The sequence below is a fragment of the Elephantulus edwardii genome, unplaced genomic scaffold (assembly GCF_000299155.1).
Source record: "Elephantulus edwardii isolate Elephantulus edwardi_28Jun2011 unplaced genomic scaffold, EleEdw1.0 scaffold00031, whole genome shotgun sequence".
Classification (NCBI taxonomy): domain Eukaryota; kingdom Metazoa; phylum Chordata; class Mammalia; order Macroscelidea; family Macroscelididae; genus Elephantulus; species Elephantulus edwardii.
Window position 1 is genome coordinate 9108789 of NW_006399781.1, and position 19651 is coordinate 9128439.

General features: G+C 40.8%; 1 protein-coding gene across 2 annotated transcripts in view; it reads left to right on the forward strand.

Annotated features, from left to right (window-relative positions):
- The first annotated feature begins 1231 nt into the window (after nt 1-1231).
- VPS8 (vacuolar protein sorting 8 homolog (S. cerevisiae)) overlaps nt 1232-19651 on the forward strand; it is a 351425-nt gene continuing 333005 nt past the window's right edge. For both annotated transcript variants that reach the window (XM_006884085.1, XM_006884086.1), the window contains exons 1-4: nt 1232-1384; nt 2315-2383; nt 8979-9109; nt 11989-12082. In XM_006884085.1, coding sequence (XP_006884147.1) covers nt 1232-1384; nt 2315-2383; nt 8979-9109; nt 11989-12082 — 447 coding nt within the window. The remainder of the gene's footprint in view (nt 1385-2314; nt 2384-8978; nt 9110-11988; nt 12083-19651) is intronic.

The window sequence follows — 19651 nt, forward strand, 5'->3', positions numbered from 1 at the left end:
GTTATGGAGACAGGACACATCCCTGGCATACACCCTTCCCAATTTTGAACCATGCAGTGTTGCCCTGCTCTGTTCTGATGACTGCCTCTTGGTCCAAGTACAGGTTTCGCATTAGCACGATTAAATGTTCTGGGATTCCCATTCTTCTCAGAGTCAGCCACAGTTTGTTATGATCCATTTCATCCTGGAGTCATTATTACTTCCCTCAGTAGATCTTAACCCTTGGATTTGTTCGTTTGTGTTGAATGATGTTGTTGTTGTTATGTGCCGTCGAGTCGTTTTCGACTCATAGTGACCCTATGCACAATAGCCCTAAACTCCGCTCTATCCTGTGCCAATCACACTGCCTCTGACACACTCATCCCGATTACCCCAGTCACCAAATCAATCCATCTCATAGAGGGTCTTCCCCTCCTGCGCTGTCCTTCCACCCTCCCAAGCATGATGTCCTTCTCCAAGGACCCATCCCTCCTGGCAACATGTCCAAAGTATGTCAGACGAAGCCCCAGAACCCTTGCCTCCAAGGAGAAAGTAGCTTGGTTTAATCTTCTCCAAGATGAATCTGTTTGTTTTCCTGGCAGTCCATGGTACATTCAATACTCTTCTCCAGCACCACAGCTCGAAAGCATCCACTCTCCTTCTGTCCTCCCTAGGTGTTTGAATTCTGGGCCTTCTTTGCCTGGCCTAAATTCCCTGAAGATCTAGAGTCTGGTGTGGATTCCACAGGCAACAGTGACCTGTATGATCATCTCCAGGGAAATGTAGAATTATCCTGAGGTTTGGGACTATGAAGAGGAACTTCATTGCAGCTTTTGGCATCTGTGTACCCTCATACTGTAAGGTGTATAGATCCGGATCTGGTTGATACCAGGTCTAGGGCTAAACTCATTCCAACTCTATCACCTGTTTTATGACTTTGGGAGGAGGCCTCTTCCCTAACTCTGTGGTAGGTGTTCCTCTTTTTGTGCCCCTTTGTTGATTTATCTTTGACTGTAATTAGATGATTAAATGATTGATTTCTTTCTATTGAAGTCTGACCAAATAAGCTTTTGGAATATGTAGTTGATAGGAGGAAATCTAATGAATACTTTTTTTCCTTTTATTTTCTATTTTAGAAGACCCATCTTTCAGGCTATTGTGATTTAAAAAGCCAACCAAACAAAGTAGAGACAAAAACAAAACATAATACCACTTGGCTTGACTTGACTGAATACAATTATTAGAAGTAAATATGGAAAATGATCCAGACCATGAAAATGTGGAACAGAGCCACGGTGCCAAGACCACTGAAGAAGAGCTGAATAAGTCTTTCTGTCTGGAAGCATCACTGTCAAAATTCTCCTACATAGATTTGGATAAGGAATTGGAGTTAAAAAATGATCTGGTAAAAGTGTAAACGTTTTAATCAAGTTGGTATTTACCCGGTATATTGGTTAGAATATGTTTTAAATAGTCCAAGAGAACCCAGATACATAAATTTTTAATAAATTAGCTGGAGTCTAGGTAGAGTTTTCTGAGATAAAATGATATTGTTTCTATAGTTCATTACAGTTCATGAAACCTTTAATGCATACTTTTATGTGAGCTTCTTTGAGCTCAGTCTACTCTGCATAAAGAATCTGTTTTATGAGTGAAAACTGACTTGGATGTGATAAGTGACTTCTCAAGGGCATAGAAGGAGTGGTAGAGTTAGAATCCATATCTTGCACAGTGATTTACCCTCCTTATTTTGTTGATTGGTTTCTATGCCTGAATATATTTAATGACCAGTTACTTGGCCTAATCATCTCTTACAAAATTTGGTAGCTTCATGGTAAGGAGTTGCACTGCCAACCCAAAGGCAGGAGATTAAAATCCACCAGCCACTGAAAGATGGGCAGTCACATCCTGTGCGATTTACAGTCTCTGAAAACCTGCTTTAGGGACTGTGTTGAGTTGGTTCTGAGTCGAAGCACATTACAACAGTCATCTCTTAGTATAACTTATTAAATAAATAAAAGGCATTCTTAGACTTCATACTGCTTTGACACAAGTGTAGACTTAAAAACTTGGGGTTGTCCTAGCCATGTTTAAGAAAACAAATACAAAGTCCTTGGCCAGACCCTTCCTGGAAAGGGCTGTCAGGAGATACAGTCAGTGTGTTTCTGCCTTTGATAGCCACTGATGTGTGCATAGAAGGAAAATCATTCCCAGTCATTTCGCCTAAACTTGATGAACATTTTTGTTCAAGTCACAGTATCAGATTTGTGGCATATTTGTTTCTAATCACTTAAATTACTTCAAGCATGCTCATTGATTTCTTCTCTTTGTTTAGATTGATGACAAAGAGTTTGATATTCCTCAAGTTGATACTCCTCCAACACTGGAAAGCATACTAAATGAGGTAGGTGTTATTAATAATCGCTTGTTCCGTAACATTGATTTTACTATTTACAGGTTGTTGTTAGATGTTCTTGAGTTGCCTCTGACCCATGGCAGGCTGTGAATAACAGAACAAACCCCCGACCAATCCTGTGTCACTCTTAAAATCTCTGCTGAGATCAAGCCCATTGCTATGGTCTTTGGCCAATCCATCTCCTTGAGGGTCTTCTTGTCTTTGATCCTTTAGGTCTCCATTATTATACACTCCGCTAGTAATATGTGGCTATAGAAATACATTAAATTTAGGTCAAAATGAAAGCTTAAATTCTTCAGTAACACAGGACAGATCCCGAGTGCAGGTGTGGCCAGGGTCTGCCATGGTGGACCACATGGATACAGAGTATTGCCATCCTTGCAAATGCTCTATTGGACAACGCTGGTCTAGGATGTGAGTTTCTTAAGAGCAGAAATCATGTTTTATTCATTGTTAGAATCACCGTGCCTAGCACAATGCTTGGTTTATGGTAGATGAAAAATAATTAAATGAACTAAAATATTGGTTTATGATGTTACTTTAAAAATTTGTATTCCCTAATGATAATGATTCATTAATTGCTCTGAAGCAGTATCAGTGATGTTCAGAGAGCCCACTGTCTAATAGCTAATGGTGTGCATGAGTTGGACCTCGGTCTTTTTTACTTGTCTTTACTTTCTAGGGTTGTAGCCAGCACACTATAGGATGCACCTATTTTCTCTGTGAATTACACCATTAATTTTTCTTGTATGGCTTTGATCCCTATTTTCCCTACCAGCTTGATGTTGCTGTTACTTTGAATGCATCACTATTTTTAACTTCAGAAATGGTCTCTGTGCTCTATATTAAGACTTAGGACCAAAAAAGACTTTGGTCCGTGTTATGGATTAAAATCCTGTCTTCCAAAAATATATGTTGCAAATTCAAACATCTATGTCCGCAGCTGCAAATAATATTGAATATATCATAGACTCCCAAAAGAACAAACACGTCTGTCTTCAGAGAAATGCAGCCAGAGTATCCCTTAGAGGTGAGGACAGTGAGACCATGTCCCCTATTTCTGGCATGTTATCAGGAAGGGCCATTCTTTGGAGAAGGACGTCCTGCTTGGTGAAGCAGAGGGTCAGCAAAGAAGAGGAAGACTTTGACCTGAGTTGACTTCACAAGTGATTGCAGCAGTGGGCTCAGGGACAGCAGGACTGGGAGGCTAGTGTTTTCCTTTGTCAAAGGTATGGCCACTGAGTCAGAAGCACATAGTGACAATAACAAAAACCTATGCCTATTAATATAATCCTATTTGACATTGAATTGTCTTCATTAAGTTACTGAAGCAAGATGAATGTACACTGTCTTGAGACACTCCTTTTTTTTTTGAGATGTAAAAGAGATTAAAAATGCAATTAAAAAAAAGGCTGTGGTATAATAGATTCCAAGACATGTGGAGATCGCCAAGGAATGAGGAAGCAGGAGCTGAAGAGATGAGGCCGTTCCTTCAGAGCTGACAGAACGAGAACACCTTTGTTTAGGGCTGGCCCTCTAACTTCACACTTCCAGTCTTCTAAACTAAGAAAACATACTGCTGTTTGTTAAAGCCACCCACTTGGGGTATATTTGGTAGAATTGTGCTAGATCACTAAGATAGTCAGTGAAAGATTATCCAGTGACAGTGAATTTGTTGCACTTACGTGCTATGCATCAGAGAGTTGGACAGTGAATAGGAATGATAGAGAATTGATGCCTTTGAGTTGTGGTGCTGGAGAAGAGTGTTGAATGTGCTATGGACTGCTAGGAGAACCAACAGGTTTATCCTGGAGAGGGTGAAGCCAGAATGTTCCCTGGAGTCAAGGATTCTGATGCTTCGTCTGACATACTTTGGGCATGTTGCAAGGAGGGACTGGTCCTTGGAGAGGGACATCATGTTTGGCAGAGTGGAGGGGTGGTGAAGGAGAGGAAGACCTTTGATGAGATGGATCAATTCTGTGACTGGAGAGGTGGGAATAAGTGCATTTGAGATGGCTAGGTTGACACAGGATAGAAGAGCGTATAGAGCTCTTGTACATAGAGTCGCTATGAGTCGCAAATGACTCGATGGCACATAACAACAAACAACAACAACAATATGATGGAGGGCTTTCATTTCTCCTACTCTTGTGAAAAGATTAATTATAGGAAGTTTTGTTAACATAGACTTAATTGCATCGTCATTCTTTCCGCCTTCAAATCAATCCTTGTTGCAATTATTTTCTTGAGTGTGAAATAAAAAATGATCTTTGAGGACTGTGTGCAAAGCCCTATTAATATATGTTGCTTGATATTGGCAAAGAAAATAGTAGTCCTATTTGTATGAGACTAACTCATAAATGGAGGACACTCTCATTGTATAAGTTTCTTATCTCTGAATAACAGTAAGAACAGTCACAAATTATTTTCTGAGGAGGCAGTATGTTATCATTCTCAACAGTAATTTGGGTGCCTAATGTATGTGGATTATTAAAAACTACATGAGTGTCTCTATCTTGAGAGAGAATCAGACTTGGAAATTGGCCAGCTTTCATACCTGCATGAAATAGTTATTAGAAGTCATCTAGTTGAGTATGACCAATAGCGACCTTATGAACAACAGATCTGAACACTGTCATATCCTGTGCCATCCTCATCATCTCTCACACACTTAAGCCCATTGCTGTGATTACTTTGTCAATCCACTTGATTGAGGGTCTGTTTCTCTTTCACCATCCCTCCACCTTCCCAAGCATTAAATATGTGAAATGAAGGTTTATTATCTTTGCCTCCAGAAGCGCTCTTACTGTACTTTCTCCAAGACATACTTGTTTGTTCTTTTAGCATTCATTCGGATGTTCAGTACTCTTCTCCAGCACCAGTGCTCAAAGGCATCATTTCTTCTAGGCAGATGCATACGTGATAGAAAAAAAAAAGATCTTAAGTTGTAGAACACTCTAAATAGATGATAAAAGAGGAGAAGAGCTGAAAGAAGATCTTAAAGAGAAAAAGTCAGAAGTGGAAGGTGCCGGAAGGCTCTTGCTCCAGGATATTTGAGTGCATGTGTTTCAGTGATAGTCATTAATGCTGTCCTGCAAGGAGACCAGGACTTGCAAGTTTTTTTAAAGACTAGAGCCCTAGAGCTTACTGAGTCTTCCTGAATATCAGGATTTAGGATGTGGACCTTGTCATCCTTTGAAACGGTGCTGCTTCTGAAGTTTCAACTTTGAAGTTTTGTGTTTTTTTTTTTTGAAGTTTTGTTTTCTAACTGGAGTCTCTCTGTCTCCCCTCAGCCCTGTTTCTCTTCATTCCATTCGTCTTCCTATTTGACTTCTTCAGGTTTAAAATTTTGATCCTTCCTTGTCTCAGCCTCTGAGAGTGGTGCTGAGTTCACATCCGTCATTTCACAGGGTTCTGCAGTCAGAAAGGCCTGTTGAACTTGCTGTTGAAGTGTAATACACAGAAAGGTGCACAAATTGTAAGCATACCACTTGATCACTTTTCACAGATGACACCATGAAGAAGCAGAACAGTACTGTCACCCTCAAAAGCTCTGAAGACTGATAGATTTGGGGACCTTGACATATGTTTTATCCATTTGGATATCTCTTTGTAAATTGCCATTTCATTTCTCTGGCCATTTTTTTTTAATTTGTCTCTTTTTTAAAAAAAAATATGTAAGAGTTTGTTATATACAAAGGCTGTACCACATCAGGACTTTGAAACAGGAAAAATTTTCTCAAACATAACTTATAGAACATTAACGGTAATATATAATATATAATAATATTCCAGACGCCTGGAAGATAGAAGGAGAATTGATGCCTTTGAGCTGTGGTGCTGGAGCGGAGTATTGAATATATAATGGAAAATATATTCCAAAACAAAGATTCTTACCACTGGACCAATAGACAGTGTCATGATAGATGGAGAGAATATTGAAACTGTCAGCAGCTTCATCTTCCCTGGACCCACAAATAACACCCTTGGTACAAGCAGTCAGGAAATAAGGAGATGAATTGCACTGGGAAAATTTGCAGTTAGGGACCTTTCCAAATTATTGAGGAGTAGTGATGTTAGTTTGAGAACTAAGGTGCTTTGATTCAGACCATGGTCTTTCCAATTACTAGCTATATATCCGAGACCTGGACAAAGAATAAGGATGACAGAAAAGAATTGATACCTTTGAGCTGTGGTGTTGGAGAAGAGCATTGAACATCTCATGGATGGTCAAGAAAATGGATATGTCTTGGAGAAGGTGAAGACAGAGTGCTCTTTGGAGGCAAGAATGATGAGGCTTCGCCACACATACTTTGGACATATTCCTAGGAGGTGTTATTCCTTGGAGAAGGACATGATGTTGGGAAGAGAGGAGGGTCAGTGAAGGAGGGGAAGACCCTCAACCAGGTGGATGGACATGGTGACTGCTGCAATGTGTTTTTGTGTGTCAAGAAGTGTGAGGATGGTGTAGGACAGGACTGGATTCAGATCTTTTGTTCATTGAGTCGCTGTGAGTTGTATTTAACTCGATGGCACCTAACAACAACAACATAATGGAAAACATAATAAATGGAACTGTGTTAGCTTTAAGAATATTTTCTGATCAGGAAGCTCTGATGGCCTAGTGGCAAAGATGCTGCGTTGCAATCCCGGTGCTCTGCTGGAGAAGGAGGGGCAATCTCCTCCTGTGCCAGGTGGCTCTGATGCGACCTTACACAACAAGAAAAGTAAAGAAATTAATAATAATAATAAAAAAGAATGTTTGCTGATCAAAAGAAATTGTTAATAATGTGAAAAGGTAATCTAGAGAATGGAAGAAGAAATATAAGGCTCTTATAGTTTGAGTTCTAACTTACTTTTCTAGAAACATTCACTACTGGCACAGGATAGAGCAGAGTTTAGAGCTCTTGTACATAAGGTCGATATGAGTCGTAAGTGACTCAGTGGCACATACCACCACCACCACCAAGAGCCTATGTACTCCAGATGTTGCTGGCAACTCTTTCTCCTCAAGCAAAATGTCATTGCATTTATGTGTTATTGAATTGACTACAACTCATAGTGGCCCTTTGCACAGTAACTCTGAACCCTGCCCAATCCTGAGCCAGTCTCACTGTCTCTGACACACCTACCCAGTCACTGTGTCAGTCTGTCTCATCTCGGGTCTTCCTCTCCTGCACTGACTTTCCACCCTTCTAAGCATAATGTCCTCCTCCAAGGACTGATCCCTCCTTGCAACATGCCCAAATTATGTCATACGGAGCCTCAAAATCCTTTCCTCCATGGAGCAAGCTGGTTTCACCCTCTCTAGGACAGACCTGTTTGTTTTCTTGGCAGTCATCGTATGTTCAGTACTCTTCTCCAGCACCACAACTCAAAGGCATCTCTTAGTCATTGTCCACCTCTCTGATGCATAGCAGGTAATTGCAAAGACCATGGCCTGGATCAGGGGCATCTTAGTCTCTAAACTGAAATTATTGTACTTCAGGACTCTTGAGAGGTCCCTGCCAGCATATGTTCCCACTGCAGAATATATCTAATCAAATCACTGTCTTTGCCCAGCCTGCGTCCTACTCAGAATGCCTTTCTTCTCCCTGCTTGTCAGATATCTTACTATGTACTATTGATTGCCAAGTGGCATTTATTTTCTTTCAGTTAGTCATTGGCTTTTAGTTAACTAATGATGCATCTTTATAGATTTGGATTTTTTTTTAGCATTTAAAGAATATTTATTGAGCACATCTTCTATACCAAACATATTTTTAAACAATGAGAATACAGGTTCAATCAAGGCCCTCCGTCAGAAAGTTTACATCCCTTAAGAGGAGTTGGATAGCAAAGGAATTATTGTTAGGAGATTTGGATTTTTAAAAAAAATTCTGTGATGCCATCAAGTAGCTGGAAAAGAGTCTTGAGCATATTATGGACTGCCAAGAGGGTGAAACCAAGTTTCTCCTTGGAGGCTAGGATTTTAAAGCTCTGTCTCACATACTCTGGGCATGTAGCCAGTAGGTTCTGGTCCTTAGAGAAGGACACCATACTTGGAAGGGTGAAGGGATAGCGCAAGAGAAGACACTGTTTGAGATGGATTGATACAGTAACTAGGGCAGTGGGGGTTGGTGTGTCGGAATTAGTTAGACTGGCTCAGGACAGTGCAGAGTTCAGAGCTACTGTACATAGGGTCACTATGGGTTGCAGGTGACTCAACAGCACATAACAGCATAGCTAATACTCTTCATAACTATTTCTTGTTATAAGAAAGGAGTTCTTGCAGGAGATTCTTTAGGGAGAGATGACCATCTAGAATAGAAATGTTAATTCTGAATTTGGAGATTGTGGGGATGGCGTGGGATTGGGCAAGGTTTATCTCTCCTGCTATACTCTGCTGTGAGTTAGAGTCGATTCAGCAACACTGAGCAAGAGTACATCTCTCTCACCAGTAAGGATCAGTTTTCAGACCAGTGTGGAGTAGAGGTGAAAAACAGATGTAAGCCCTTGAGTATTTTGAAAAAACCCATTCATGCCTCTCTCTCTTTTCTCACAGAGTGTTTTAAGTTTGTTGATCCATGTTCTTCCAATTTAGACAGATGATGAAGAGGAGTCTTTTGTGCTCGAGGATCCAACGTTGTTGAACATTGATACTATTGATTCTCACTCCTACGACACTTCCTCTGTGGCAAGCTCAGACAGTGGTGATAGGACCAACCTTAAAAGGTAAGTGTTCATGTAAATCACACTCTTATATGGCCAGACTATTTGATCATTTAAAACTCAACTGTCTCTTTATAATACGGTGTGCTAGAGCCCTATGTGGAAGTAGAAGACCCACATGGGTGGAAAGGATCTGATTGTTAGATCTTAGAGATTGTGTTTAACTCTCTCCTAGACTGACCTGTTTGTTCTCCTGACAGTCGATGGTGTGTTCAACACTCTTCTTTAGCACCACAACTTAAAGGCATTGATTCTTCTTCTGTCATCTTTCATCATTGTCCAGATCTCTGACACATAGCAAGTATTTGCAAAGACTGTGGCTAGATCTGGCGCACCTTAGTCTCCAGACTGACATCATTGCTCTTCAGTACCCTAGAGAGGTCCCTGACAGCTGACTTTCCCAGTACAATTTGTCTTTTGGTTTCCTGACTTCTGGTGCCAAGAGTGTTGATTGTGGAACCAAGGAAACTGAAGTTGTTAATAATCTCAATCTTTTATCTGTCTTAACAGGAAGCTGCCAATTGGTCCAGTGGTGAGAATCTTTGTTTTCTTGAAACAAAGAAATCTGAGTGCGAGGACCATGTCTCCTTCACTCTGCTAGGAAGCCATAATATATAGACACATACTGTCAAATTGGAACCAATTCATAGCTGACCCTCCAGGGGGTTTTCTGAGGCTGTAAATTGTGCTGGAGGTGATTGATTGCCCGTCTTGTCTTTTACAGAGCTGTTAGTGAATTCAAACCTCCTGCCTTTGAGTTGCCAGTTCAAGTCCATTCCCACTAGGCTACCAGATCTCCTCATAATAGGTAGAAGATGCCTTAATTGTGGAACCTATGTGTTGGAAGATGTGCATCCAGAGTGCTCTTTGGAGGCAAGGATGACAAAGCTTTGTCTCACATACTTGGTCCATGTTGTTAGGAGAGGCTATTTCTGGACAGGGACATCATGCTTGGAAAGGTGGAGGGTCAGTAGAAGAAAGGAAGACCCTTAATGAGATGGGTTGACACAGTGGCTCCAGTGTGTGATTGTGAGGATGGCACAGGATTGGATAGGGTTGAGATCTGTCGTTCAGAGGGTCACTGTGAGATGGATTTGGCTCGATCGCACCTAACAACAGCAGCACACGGCACACGTTGGAGCCGGGGGCGGTTGGTGGTGGAAACGACACTCCTTAGGCCTCACTCTCTTCTGTTCCTTGTACTCCTGCCCCCAGATCACCCCCAGCATGCGTTCCTTCCCTTGGAATGGGTTCAGACGAGAGTTACAAAAATGATTAAAGATTTGGGAGAAGGACTTCTAACCCTAAAGAACTCCATTTTGGCTGCTTTTCACCTTCTAAATTCTTGGAAAGAACATGAAAAGGAAAGAGAAGTGGAGGAAACCTAATGTAAATACTTTATTGAAGTCATGTGTGACTGATGATGATAAAGTTGTCTGTATATTTCCCCCTTCTTTTAAATTTTGCCTGCATCAGCACTGTCTCCTTTGGGACGTCACCTGTTTGTGGAGTAGGGACAGTTGCTGGGGTCACTGTGTTATGCGGATGGACAAGCTATTTTGATTTTGTGGTCTCCCTGTGCTTCAGTGGTGGTAGTTTCTTCTTAAAACCTGCGTGATAAAGGCAAAACGCCTTTCGCAGCATCACTCTGGGCCCTGCTCTCCATTTTGAATCACTTCATGCCAGCCCTCCCCGTCATGCCCTTTGTGTGCCCACTTCTTCCCACACACCCTGTGCATCTTCTCTTTACGTTGCCACTCAAGCCTTTTTGTCACTTCCTAATTTCTGTTGAGGTCTGGTGGTATATTTATACGCCAACATATTGAGAGAGATGGGCATTTTCTCCCTGTAGAGATTTATATCCTTAGAAACCCAGTGGAGGTCATTGAGTCAGAATGAGTCAACAGAAGTTAAGTTTGGTTGTTTGGGGCTTATTTCTAGTCATCCATCGAAACCAAATGCAGAATTCACTCCATAGTCGCCCCTTGTCTCTGTCCCCTTAATGAACAGGATTAAATCTCTCTTCATTTGTATCTACTTTATTCATACTTGTAGCCTAATCTCTGTCCTTTAAGAATCACATCAGTCCTTCTCACTGGTTGTAGCGGTCCCTTGAGAATGCCACACATGCATTCTCTTTGTATCTCCAGCACATTATTTTATTTTTAATAATTATTTTTATTTTATATAGGTTTGCATACAAAATTCATGTACACTGTGTTTTGTTTATATGTACTGTGTTTTACACACATTGTCCTATTTGCATTGCGTTTCATAACCTCATTTCCAGACACTGCTTTTTATTTCAGCACATTCTTAATTTGGAGCACAGAGCAGGTATTCAGTAATATTTGGTAAAAGTTTAAAAATTCATTTTTCCTGGGAACAGTGATGAGGGGGTTAAGTGAAAGGAGCCCTTGTAGGAGCAGCAGAGAGGGGCATTATAGGGCTCCTGAGGGGGAGTTTTGGGATGGGGTTGGTTGAAGAATAGGAGAAGGGTTATAGACAGGAGGGTGAGAGGTAGGCGAGGCCGGCAAGATAGTTGTGGTAATGTAGACTCATAGGGCATGCTATAGGCAGCATTCTGAGGAGAAATAAAATTACTGTTGTGTTTCTTGAGGTAGGTTCAACAGTTTGTATCGGTGGAAAAGGAATGATACTCTTCCTCATTTTCTGGCTTTTGATTCTCTGGACTTTGTGAGTAGAGTACAAAATCTGACTGAGGAACTATTAAACTCTTGGTGCCATTTTTTACAGATAGAAGTTACAGATTCAATGTTCCTTTTTACTTCTCTTATGTTTTCTTTCAGAGTGTTGAGACCTTTCCTTTTCAAGATTTATTTTTCCTGTTCTTAAATTTTTTCCTTTTTTTTTTCCAAAAGGAAGAAAAAATTACCTGATAACTTTTCACTCCATGGATCAGTTATGCGACATTCACTTTTGAAGGGAATCTCTGCCCAGATCGTGTCTGCAGCTGTAAGTATTTTGTTCCTGTCCCAGCTTTATAACCTGTAATGGCATAATGAAGGAGGACTGAGCATAAAAGAAAGCACAGCACTTCTCTTGGCTCAGGGCTCAAGAAAAAGGGAATCTGGCTTTCATGGGCCTGGGTGATTATTTTTAACTCAAAGACACGGCTATACATTTTGACATAGAAATTAGTGCAGCCATGAAAATGAAAGTCTGCTCAGAGTCTCAGGTATGCCCAAATGAAGTATGGCAGCCAGCCTAAAGAAAAACTCTCTGCCCTTTCTTGAAATTCCTTTCTAGTTAAGTGGCTATCTTGTATGCTTGGTTTAAATGGGTGCTTGGGTTTTTTCTACTCTTTTCATCTGGAGAAATAATTGATTAGCGTTTTTCACAGCTGAATGATTTTGATAATTCTCCGATGTCCTTGCATGTACCTTATTTTAATGAATCGTACAACTTTGCACATAGATAAAACTATGCCCTATTTTGCAAATGAGAAGGTAGGTTCAGAGAGGTGATACTCATTTGCTGCTGTCACTTGATGGAAAGGCAGCAGAACAGACACTCAGAATGAGGCTTTCTGGTTCCATGTCTGATACTTCTTCCTTATGAAATGACAGGTATTGGTGTGTTGCCAATGTGTAATTGCTGGAAGAGGAGAGTTGTAACATTTTTAGAAAATGACTTAGAACACTTGGCTAATTCAGTCATTGCTTAACAGTTCATCAAGCCAGTAGACACTGATTTTTTTATGTTTTTATCAAAATTTTTTCCTTCAACCTCACAGCCCATAGTTTCTTGTTTTCTCTCCTTCTCTCTTTCATTGTGGAAGCCCACATAGTTTTTTAAAAAACAAGATTTTAATAGTATTATAGATGAAAATTTACTTACCGAATTAGGTTCACATTTAACATTTTTTATGCACATTTTCTCATGACATTAGTTACAGCTCTCATAATGTGTCAGCGTTCTCATTTCCACTCTCTTTGTTCTGTTTCATAGCCCATAGTATTATGTCATCTTTCAATTTTATTTTCTCAATTCAATATATCCTATGTATAATGACAGGCCCCAGGAATATTTATGTTTTTCTTGCTCTTTTCATGGAGCTTGATTGGTGTTTTGCATATCTTATCTGGATGAGAAAGAAAAAGTTTTGGTTCCTTAGGAGGGAGAGAGATTGATATAAGAGTGACATCATGATACCTCATCCACATTTCAATTTGCATGTTTTCCAGGGAGGTGCTTACTGCCGACCCTACTCAAAACATGCAAACAGAAGAACCCAAACCACTGCCAATGAGTCAGTGCCAACATTTAGTGACCCTGCAGGACAGAATAGGGAGCTCTGGTGGCCTAGTGGTAAGAAGCTGCTCTGCAATCCCAAAGGGACATGGTTTGAATCCACCAGCTGCTCCATGAGAGAAGGATGGGCATTCTCTTCCTGTGCCATTTACTGCCTCTGAGAACCCACTGGAGGGTCAGCTATGGGTCAGTTCCAGCTCAACAGCACACAGCAATGCAGGACAAAATAGAACTTCCAACGCTGCCACTCAGTATGCACATGGACTCCACACTGCCTGTACTTTCTTCTGTGGAGTGGCTAGTGGGTTTGAACTGCCAACGGTGTGGCTTGCTCAATGCTTAACGATAGCCCCAGCAGAGATCCTAGGCAGGGAATCAAGCAACCCAAACCCCAAGGAATAACACAAAACAAAAGTCTGTTCACTGTAGGCACTTGGTGTGTTCTAAGCCAGCTTGTATGTCATGAAGTCATTTTAAGCAGAGGGACGGCCAAGTGATGGAGGAAACCTGGGCGATTGTCCTTCCTCCTCTAGGTGGAGAGTAACTCATACGTGTTGGAATGGGAACCACCTGTTTAGGATTACATTTCCATGACGTTTTCTGAATTTAATCCTTATGTAGGTGATGAAATTCATTCCTTTCAAAATCAAGATGAACCAGAACAGTCATTTGACCCACCTGTGCAGTTTTAAAAATATTTTGAATAATAGAGTCTGAACTAAAACTTAGACACTGAACAATGATTAGATAAATCTGTTATTTAAAAGGATTTTTCCTCCCTCTTGAAAAGGAGGGGGAAAATTCTAATAAATCCCAGAATGTTTGTGTTCGTTTCTTATTTCATTGCTACGGCTGAGCTCTTTTGGTATGTTAAAATGAAAACTGCCTTTCCTGTGACAGTCTTCATACTATGCCTTCCTAATCTTGGATTACCAGCTCAATTTAAATTGTATGCTTTTCTGTGATGGTTGGTTTATTAACATGTAAAGCTGGTTGTATTTCTGGGTATCTCCTCTCCCGGAGTCATTCAATAGTGCCGTCAGCCATGTGGGTAGGGATGTTGTCAGGGCCGCCGAGGGCCTTGATCAGCTTTGGAGTCCATGCATGTTAAACACTTAGGGGGGATGATGATCTGGGAATTGAGTCTCATTGTTTAATTTTGGGACCCTCCTCAAAGTAATATAACATGTGACTGTATTTTCAATTAATTCAAGTTAGTGTTTTAAGGATCTTCATCATTTTTATGGTCAGCCTAAGATTAATAGAGATACTTTCTAGGCAGCGCTTTGTTTTGTTTCATTTCTTTTCAAATTGTGCCCAGTGATTAAGGAACCTTGGAGAAGCTTAGCAAAATGCAGATTCCTGGGCACTGCTCCAGACCTGGGCCCCCATTTACAATGAGGTTCTGTTCTGGCAACTCTGTTGTATGTCATTTCTGATGCTAAGTCAAATAACGTCATTTTCGAATTTTTATTTTTCATTATTATTGCCTTCTGTGATCAGTATCTTTATAAATCTGATCTTTATTTGACTTTGGGTCTTGGAAACATTACACATAAACTTACAGATATATTTTAATATCACACGTAATCCATATTCCTAACCATGAGATGTGAAAAGCCCTTCAAAAAATCTGTTAGTGTACTTTGTCATAACTCAAATGTGTTGTAAGTCGGGGACTACTAGGACTGAAATTCTGTAATCTCAGATGCTTTCCACATCTGGTTCCCCCTCCCCCCTTTCTTTAGCTTTTGAAGTCAGCTGACTTCAATTTCATTAATCAGGTTCCATTTTGGAAATAGTTTATGTTCTTCATCTGTTGATTCCTCTTTTTGCCCCTGGCTGAGACACAAATCAATCAGCTGTCAAATATTTATTGCCCATTTCTACTTGTCCAGCATTATATGATGTGTCAGGCTAGGGCACGGTTCAGACCCCTGTTCATAGGGGTTGCTATGAGTTGTAGCAGTTGACCTGACGACCCTTAATAATATCAACCTATGATCCATGCTTTAGGCTGCACACTAAACTGGGTATGTGCACTTATCCAAAGCATTGTGTTTGGTTTTCTCCTATTACCAAGCACTGTTTCTTAAGTTGATGTTGGTGTTATGTGCTGTCGAGTTGCTGTGACTCATAGTGATCCTATGTATAATATCTCTGAACCCTGCCCTGTCCTGAGCCAATTTTCTCATCTCCAACAGACCTAATCTCATTTCTCCAGTCACTGAGTCAACCCATCTTATCCTTGGTCTTCCTCCCTCGCGCTGTCCCACCACCCTTCCAAGCATGATGTCCTTCTTCAAGGACTGATCTCTCCTGGCCATGTGCCCAAAGTATGTGAGATGGAGCTTCAAAATCTTTGCCTCCATGGAACCGCTTGATTTCACCCTTTTCAGGATAGACCTGTTTGTTCTCCTGGAAGTCCACTGTGTATGTTCAACACTCTTCTCCATACTACAACTCAAAGACATCAATTGTTTTTCTGTCATCCATAGTTATTGTCCAGCTCTCTGACACATAGCAAGAACTGTGAAGACCATGGCCTATATTAGGCGCACCTTAGTCTCCAGACTGACATTGTTGCTCTTCAGTACTCTAGAGAGGTCCCTGAGTTTCCCAGTGCAACTCAGCTTTTGATTTCCTGTCTGCTGGTGCCAAGAGTGTTCATTGTGGAACCAAGCAAGCTGAAGCTGTTAACTATCTCAGTCTCTTCTCTGGCTATCATGAAGCTACCAGTTGGTCCAGTGATAAAAATATTTGTTTTCTTGACATTGAGCTTCAGTCCATATTGAAGACTACAGTTCTTGACCTTCTGCAGCAAATACCTCCTGTGTTCCTCAGTTTCAGTAGGCAAGGTTGTGTCATCTGCATAATGCAGGTTGTTGATGAGTCTTCTTCCAAACCTAATGCCACGTTCCTCCCAAATGATCTGTTCAGCTTGTAGAATGAAAAGATATGGATGTAGGATGCATCCCTGACCACACTCCTTTCCTGATCCAGAACCATGCAATATTTCCCTACTCTGTTCTGACTACTGCTTTCTGGTCTAAGTATAGGTTTTAGATGAACATAATTAAGTGCTCTGAGATTTCCATTCTCCTTAAGGGAAACTCAAATAGACTTAGATTATGCCTTTTCATAGATTGTTGTTGTTGTTGTTTAATGCTGTCGAGTTGTAGACGACTCAGTGACTCTATGAACGAACAGCCTGAGCACTGTTCGTACGTAGAGTTTCCGGAGGCAAGCCATTTTGGAAGTGGATGCCACTCCTGCTTCCAGTTTCATAGATTACAAGAACTAATTTACCATATTGACAAGGACAGGTACAGAGAAGAAGATGTAGAAGGGATATAAAAACCCTGGCTTTGGAATTGGAAGCCTGGAGAGAGATCATTTTACTTTTCACTGAATAACCTCAGTTAAGTCAGATATGTTTCTTAATCTGGAAAATGAGAATAATATGATTTGTTTTGTTTGGGTTTGAGAGTTAAAGTATATACTACAAGTATTTGAAAACTCTTTGTTACTATAGTTACATAAAAATGTAAACCATTGTTACTGTTTCATTTAACCATCAAAGAAGTAGATCCTAAAACAACTATGAGATATCATCTCACCCCAGTAAGAATAGCAAAATAGAACAGCAAGCAACGAATGCTGGCGAGGACGTGGAGAAACTGGAACTCTTACTCACTGTTGGTGGGAATGTAAGATGGTGCAACCATTGTGGAAAGCGGTGTGGCGTTTTCTCAAAAAATTGCAAATAGAGATACCATTTGACCCAGCAATCCCATTACTGGGAATATACCCCAGAGAGACCATGTCTGCCATCCAAGCAGATATATGCACACCCATGTTTATTGCAGCTTTGTTTACAATAGCAAAGAGTTGGAAGCAACCTAAGGGCCCATCAACAAATGAATGGATAGAGAAGCTGTGGTATATCCACACAATGGAATACTACGCCACATTGAAAAACAAGGAACTCATGCAATATTATTCAAAGTGGGTGACCCTGGAGGATATTATGCTGAGTGAAATATCTCAGTCACAAAGGGACAAATACTGCATGGTGCCACTGTTGTAGAATGGGTCTGACATCAGGGTTGGGGTATGACAGAAAAAACTGGATAAATTATGTATATTGTATTGAAACAGATGAGGGAAAGAAGAGATTAGAGGTGATATATGATTGAGTATTATGGTTAGCACAGGAATCCAGAATTAAGGTTGCATAGAGAAGTGTACTCAGGGTGGGGAGTGGGGGGAAGGGATGTGGGAATTATATACTAATGAAGGAATATTTTTTTTTTTTTTTCTCTTCAGAGTGGGGAGTGAGCTGGTGGGGAGGGCTGGGCAGGGAGAAAAGTGTGGCAATGAATGAATGGAAATCCAAAACCTCTGTAAATGTCTATTAAAATTAATAATAAAAAAACACACACACAAAAAGAAGTAGATCCTCTTACAGGGAGCCCAGATACTGTATTCCATGGAGAGCTGTGCTAACTCAAAGGTAGTTCCTCTCTGCGGTTCAAATCCTTCAGCAGCTCTGAGGGAGAAAGATGGGCTCTTTGCTCCCTTGTGATTCACAGCTTCCAAAAACCTTTTCGAGGGTCAGTTATGAATCAGTTCCATCTTGACAGCAATGAGTTTGTGTTTTTGAGCCTTATTCTTATAAAACTGCCAAAACAACATAACAGGTATGTCTTGGAAAAGGTGTAACCAGAGTGCTCCTTAGAGGTAAAGATGGTGAAGCTTTGTTTCTCATACCTTGGGCATGCTGCTAGGAGAAGCTCTTCCTAGAAGAGGGACCTCAAGCTTGGCAAAGTAGCAGGGTTGACTGACGAAAGAGAGAAAGCCCCTCAAAACCAGGTGGATTGACACAGTGGGCTTGGGGGTGTCAGAAACTGAGGATGGCACAGGATAGGACAGGGTTCAGGGCTGGTGTTCGTTGAGTCTCTGTAAGTTGTACTCCACTCAGTGGGACCTACCTGTGGAGATAGAAAAAAAGTGAAGGAAGGCTGGTGGTGAAGTGCTCAAGCAGTTGGCTATTAACTAAAAGGCCAATCAGTAGCAGTTTAAACCTATCATTTGCCCCAAGGGAGAGAGATATGGCAGTCAGGTTCTGGAAGATTGCGAGACCAGGAATCAGTAGAGGACAGGTCCGTGCTCCCCTGCAGGGCTGCTGGGAGTTGGAACCGAGCCAATGGCAGCGGGTTTTTTTGGTGTCACTACTTGTTCTTGAGCTCATTCTGGCTTGTGAAGACCATCTGTGTCACAGTAGAGCTGCCTCACGAGATTTTCCTTTGGGAGGCAGATCACCACTGCCACCTTTCAAAGAGCCTCTGAGTGGGCTAGAACTGCCATCCTTTTGACTGTCACCCCTTTGATCACTTGCATCTTAAGGACTCCATGCATTTGAATGATGGTTTGCATTATTAGTGTCTCAGGATAACCCATTAAAGCTGATAAAAACAGTCCCCCCATTTTTTAAACAAATGAAAATAATAACCATAAGGATTATTTGACTTTTACAAAGCCAGATAGTTATTGGTAAAGTGTTGGAACTGCACTTGATTTCAATGTTTCTGATTCAAGCCATTGAGTATTGCCTGAATAGACTATCTGGGGTTTTATTTCAAGATTGCTGGGTTGGATGTCAGAAGAGACTTTGAATATTGGACTAGAATACCGAGAAGTCAAAGCAAAGGGAAAAAAATTCAGGAAGTCAAGGAGCTGAACAGAAGATTTCAAAGGGCAGTTCAGAAAGACAAATCAAGATAAAATAATATGAAATATATGAATATATGATAAATATATGAAATATAAAAAGAAATAGGCAGAGCTGGAGTTAGAAAATCAAAAGGGACAAACTCAGATGGCATTTCTTAATCTGAAGGAAATGAACAAATTTACACCTTGAATTGTAGTGCTTAAAGATGCTATGGGCAGGAAGGATCATAAGATAGATGGAGTACACAGAGTCACTGAACAAAATTTAATGAAACAACATATGGTTAAGAAGCAGTGTGGTGATGAAGGAGGAAATTCAAGCTACTCTAAAGGAATTGTTGGAATACCAGTTGACATATTTCAATAAACAGATGCAGCCTTGGATGTGCTCACCCAGTTGTGCCAAGAAATCTGGAGAACAGTTACCTGACCAACTGACAAGATCAACATACAAAAATCAGTTGGCTTTCTCTACCGTGACAAAAAGAATACAGAGCCAGAACTAAGAGAAACAATACCTTTCACAATAGCTAA